The following is a 5,078-nucleotide window of genomic DNA, read 5'->3' as shown; positions in this document are numbered from 1 at the left end:
TTATCACTTCATGTTCAAAAATGTGCTAAAAAAAATGTATATTGGCTTCAACATTTTGAAATGAGTGGCAGCTTTGTTCCCTTATTTACCACATCGACCAATCTTATCTTATCGTAGTATAAGTATCCGAACTGACCGAAAAACATACATACATGCCTTTTATATAAAAATGCAAATATATAGAAGCTTGAGGCATACAAATATTATCAATCAATATTGTTTGTACAAGCGATGATGCTTTTAAATGCCAACGTTTAGTTGAATGCGAGACTCGCTAGCATCAAGCAAAATCGTAGCAACGGCTCCATTGTTATGAAAAGTGAAAGTTTTTAAAATATCATAAATCTAACTTTTAAAATTATAGCTTGATATGCCTTTTGCTATAAAATATGCAATAGAATGTTGGTAAACTTGGCTTAATATTGTTGCAAGTGATAAAAATCGTATGATATCAGAATAAACAATATAATGCGCATACGAATCTCAAAAATACATACATATGTAAAAAGAATATAGATAACTCCGCTATGCCTTTGTTGCCAACCATTCAGGAAGAGGGCCCTATATCATGGTCGCGTATATATATTTTGTACCGTTTTCAGTTCCAAGCAATGTCATCAGGTAAGCAATTTTTAGAGATAGAGAGATATTCAGACAGTGTTGTTAACATTTTTTTACCTCTATCCCAGCATCCGCTATATTCTTTGCTGGTGGCATGAAATTAGCATGGTCTGTATTCGAGACGCCAATTTTCAACTCTACAGTCGCTTTATCAACTCATCTGCTGACAATTGCTTGGTTTGTGGGAGTAGCAGCAGGAGCAATTATAGCTTCGTCATTTGTACAGAACGTTAGCAAGAATATTGCTCATGTAAGTAAGATAGATATTTGTATCAATTTGAATTAATATTGTTTTATTTTTTGGAAATAATATTACCCTATTGATTTCTGTTAGCGTTCTTGAAAACTTGTGTATTCCTTTCAAAAAATATAGTCCTCCAATAAGTAAAAGTGTACCATTACCTACGAACTCAGCCATTTTGCAGATCTCTAAAAAATCTGGTTTTATATTTACAAAGTTAGAGATTAACATGAGGGTAAGATTTTTTTTAGAAAAGAAAACGCCATTTGTATTACTCAGTACTTACGATATATTAACTTTGTTTGCCTTTAATTTGTTCGTTGCACTATAAAATAATCACGATTGATATAGATTGCAAACGGAGCAGTTGTTATTTAGCCTTTCAATTTTCTAGAAAGGAATTAGGTGTGGTTGAACTAGGCGCTTAGCACAGACCTCACATAGACTGAATGTGTTTATAGTAAACTATATAAATACAAGGCGATAATCTCCGAAAAGATTCTAGGCCGAGCTTCCGATTTGCGTTGTGGCCCTTATCATTTTTTCCTAAAAATTGGCGGGACGGGAACTACTGTGTTGCGCCGACTCCGAACGGCATCTACGATGTAAGTGAGTTTTCACTGAAAAGCTTTCATAGCAGAAATACACTCGAAGAGTTTTGCACAGGGCATGAATACACTGCGTGCTCAACTGTTTCTCAGCTCGCACTTCCTACATCTGATGTTACTGACAAAGCCTAACTTATAAGCATGCGACGCGCGAAGGTAGTCTCTTAAGCCTTGAAAATGATCTTAGCAATTTTGCATCCCCACACTTCTACCCACACCTTTCCTGCTTGTGGATTATATGCAACACCTGTCTCCGTTTAATCGGTTTGTCTCAAAACCAAATTTGACAAAGGATGGCGGAAAATCGTTCCAATGTACATCATTTATCCACCCTGTCGGAAAATCAACAAAACAAAATAAGCTTTGTGTTATCTTCTATCCCTTAATAATGTACGGTCCGGCCTGAGAGACATCTCCCTAATGCTTCCGGGATATTTTTTGATGTAATACTGTGCCTTGATCGCCGCTTGACCATCAATATATATATTGACGCATCTGAAGCTTCAGCACGTTTTATCCAGCGCTTCTGCTGCTTTCTTTACGGCCATAATTTCCACCCAAGAGACATTGCAGTGATCTGCCAGCCTGTAGGATATTCTTATTTCTGGATCGACACAGTAAACAGCAGACCCGAACCTTTCTGGTAATTTGGAATCATCGATATACAAAGGCATAGAATGTTCTGCCATTTCCGTACTAGTACACCACTCCTCCGGCTCTAATGTGTCACAAAGATCTCTTTCGAAGCTCATATACGGGGCCATGTAGTCCGTTTTCCTTATATTTAGTGGCGCTATATTTCTATATCCATACAGCCTGCACTCAATCTTCCCGAAGGCCTGAAGTCATGTTTCAGTTGCTAGCGCTATATTTTTAGCCAGTAAGTCTGCAGGTTGGAAGTGCATTAAAGCATGCAATACTGCTGCCGGGGTAGTTGTTAGGGCTGCCTTTATGCTGATCTGATTTTCTGCATAACACCTCAAGGTTTTTGGTACACGTTCTTTTTTTTTTTTTTGTGGTTTCCTACATAATAAAGTATCGGCTTGAAAATTGCAATAAATACCCAAAAAACGAGTTTGAGCGATAGACACATCGAACATGCTAGCATCCTTCTGCATGCGTACAGTGCCGCAAAAGCTTTCTTCGCTCTTTTCCACATAGAGCTTCCAAGCATATTTTAAGCCTATAAGAACTCATAGTTCGTATTCATTTCAAATTCATCAATAAATATACAATTTTTTTCTGGGTTATCACAGTGTGTGACAAGTTTTCTTCAAAATTTAATATTTGTGGATAAAGTTCAAAGTAACAAATTTCGTCTGGCCAGACGACAACGCTAAGATATGTTGAATTTATTCAACGCTAATCGGAGTGTTAACATTACTTATAGCAGGAACTAGCTCATATACCAAAATTATTTATAGTTCATACACAATTTTTTTTGCCACATTCCAAAAAAAAATTTTTTTTTATATTTGGGGCCCCTACCTCGTTCATTTTAACCTTAAAACTAGTTTGTCTACCAGATGTTCTGCAAAATGGTGGTATGCAATGATAATCATGCCTTAGACTTCATTAGATGATAAATTTTTGTAACAATCCTATAAAACACAAACATAGCAATAATGTTTCCAAAAAAGAAAACGAAATAACGAAACGAAGCAATTTCTGTGTTCTCATTAAGGATTTCTATTTCTTCTCTAATTACAGTGCACAAGTGGGATTTTACTTTTGTTTGGCGGCATCCTGTTTTCCTGTGCACCAACAATGTTTTCCTTTCTACTATGTAGTTGTTTATTGGAAGGTTGCGCGTATGGCATCAATCAAATACAGAGCCTTGTGACGGCTGCTGAATGTGCACACAAAGATATTCGTGGCTTTTTGCTTTCCAGTGAACGAATTTTCCTCTGGCTAGGCATCTGTCTGCAATTGTTCTGTACACGTTTGTGGTTTACAATCGAACCTACCAACGGTTATACAGCGCTGCATGTAAATCAATTACATGGCATTGTTGTGATTATCATAGCTTTGGGAGCACTCGCCTTCAATTTTCTTTACCGCTTCGAGTCCCCTCTATTGCTGCAAATGCAGCAACGGGATTTGGCGGCAACATACGTAATGAAACGCTTACAAGGCACTCATTATCCAAGTATTGAAGTAAATGAGAAGCGTGGGGAATTTAAACAAGTACTCGCTTATGATGCTGGTCAATCATCATCATGGCATGTGATGTGCAAAAGCAATTTGATATCACTGCTTAAAGTTCTGATGTTGCGCTGTTATGGTACGATTTCGTTGTCGCTGCCAGTCAATCGCACCTTTATTATGGCGAGCATGACTGCTTTGAGTTGTGCTATGAATTGCGTTTATCTCTTGGCGTTATGTGGTTTAATGGGCAGCATTTTTGGTGCATTTTGTGTGGATAAATATGGACGACGTAAAATCACTGTAATCTCTTTACTTTTTTCTGGTACCGGCGCCTTTCTAATGGGTGGTACACTTCAATATGTCTATGAAACGGTTTCGTTGAAACTATTAACGCATCTCACGTTCGGAATGATCGTTTACTTGATGCTTTGTTATCAGATTTTTGTAAGTGCTGGCGTTTCTTTAGCTTCAAGCGTTTATATGTCAGAAGCATTTACGATAACAGTAAAATCAAAATGTTTGTCGGTGGTGATTGTTGTTGAACACTTTTTGCAAATCGCTTTGGCGTTAATAGTGTTCTATATTGATTTCAATAAGTCATATTTCTTTTTCACTTTAGGAGTTGTAGGAATGGTCATTGGCACGTCGGCACTATTTGTTCTACCTGAAAAAATGTATTTATCGTTATATGATAGTTTGTGTAAGTTCAATGCAGTTCCTTGATAAGTTTAGTTTTAGTGATAAGTTGAATGGAATTTATATATGTATATACATAAGTGAATTAATTTTTACTATTCTAAACAATAATTTAAATTAAATGAAATAATTTATATTAGAAATTAAATATGCTGTACAATAATGATAACAATTTTCTGAGCTTTCACATAATATCACAAATATACCAGGTATTCAACAACTATTTCCCTGCTAACCTAGTGCCGAATACCTGAAGGAAATTGGGGGGTACTAACGCCTGCAAAATAGTGCTGGGCAAAAGTTAGGCCTCTGAAGGTACAATCTATTATAAAAGCGTAAAACTACTGCCGTATACTCATGATATTGATACTAGGGGCCTTAATTTGTTGAAGTTCTACCTTCTCTGTATAACATAGAGAAGCAAAAAAGTGGGTTTTGCGGTGAATGAGGACAAAACGAAGCACTGTCATCCCAAAAAGAATGTGCACTCGCGCGTTTGCGGACACGTCATTGTTTACGGATATAAATTCGAGAGTGTGAAGGATTTCGTCTATTGGGAAACCAGCATTAACAGTAAAAAAATGTCAGCCTAAAAATCAAACCAAGAATAACTCTTGCCAATAAGTGCTACTTTGGACTAAGTAGATAATTGAAAAGTAAAATTTTCTCTCAAAGAACAAAAATCATGCTCTGCGAGTCGCTCAACATACCTGTCCTTATGCAGGGCTTAAAATTATGGACGATGTCAAGAGAAGATGAGATGG

The 5,078-nt window shown here is 36.8% G+C and overlaps 1 protein-coding gene across 1 annotated transcript; it reads left to right on the top strand.

Annotated features, from left to right (window-relative positions):
- The first annotated feature begins 276 nt into the window (after nt 1-276).
- LOC137233669 (uncharacterized) lies at nt 277-4,415 on the top strand. The gene is made up of 3 exons (XM_067756902.1): nt 277-621; nt 690-871; nt 3,181-4,415. Exons 1-3 carry the CDS (start codon nt 528-530, stop codon nt 4,339-4,341), a joined length of 1,437 nt encoding a protein of 478 aa, XP_067613003.1. The 5' UTR covers nt 277-527; the 3' UTR covers nt 4,342-4,415.
- The last annotated feature ends 663 nt before the right edge of the window (nt 4,416-5,078 follow it).

The sequence above is a fragment of the Eurosta solidaginis genome, chromosome 5 (genome assembly GCF_040869045.1).
Source record: "Eurosta solidaginis isolate ZX-2024a chromosome 5, ASM4086904v1, whole genome shotgun sequence".
In the NCBI taxonomy this organism is placed as follows: Eukaryota; Metazoa; Arthropoda; class Insecta; order Diptera; family Tephritidae; genus Eurosta; species Eurosta solidaginis.
Note: the sequence above shows the minus strand (reverse complement) of the source record. Positions and strands in the feature narration are given on the sequence as shown.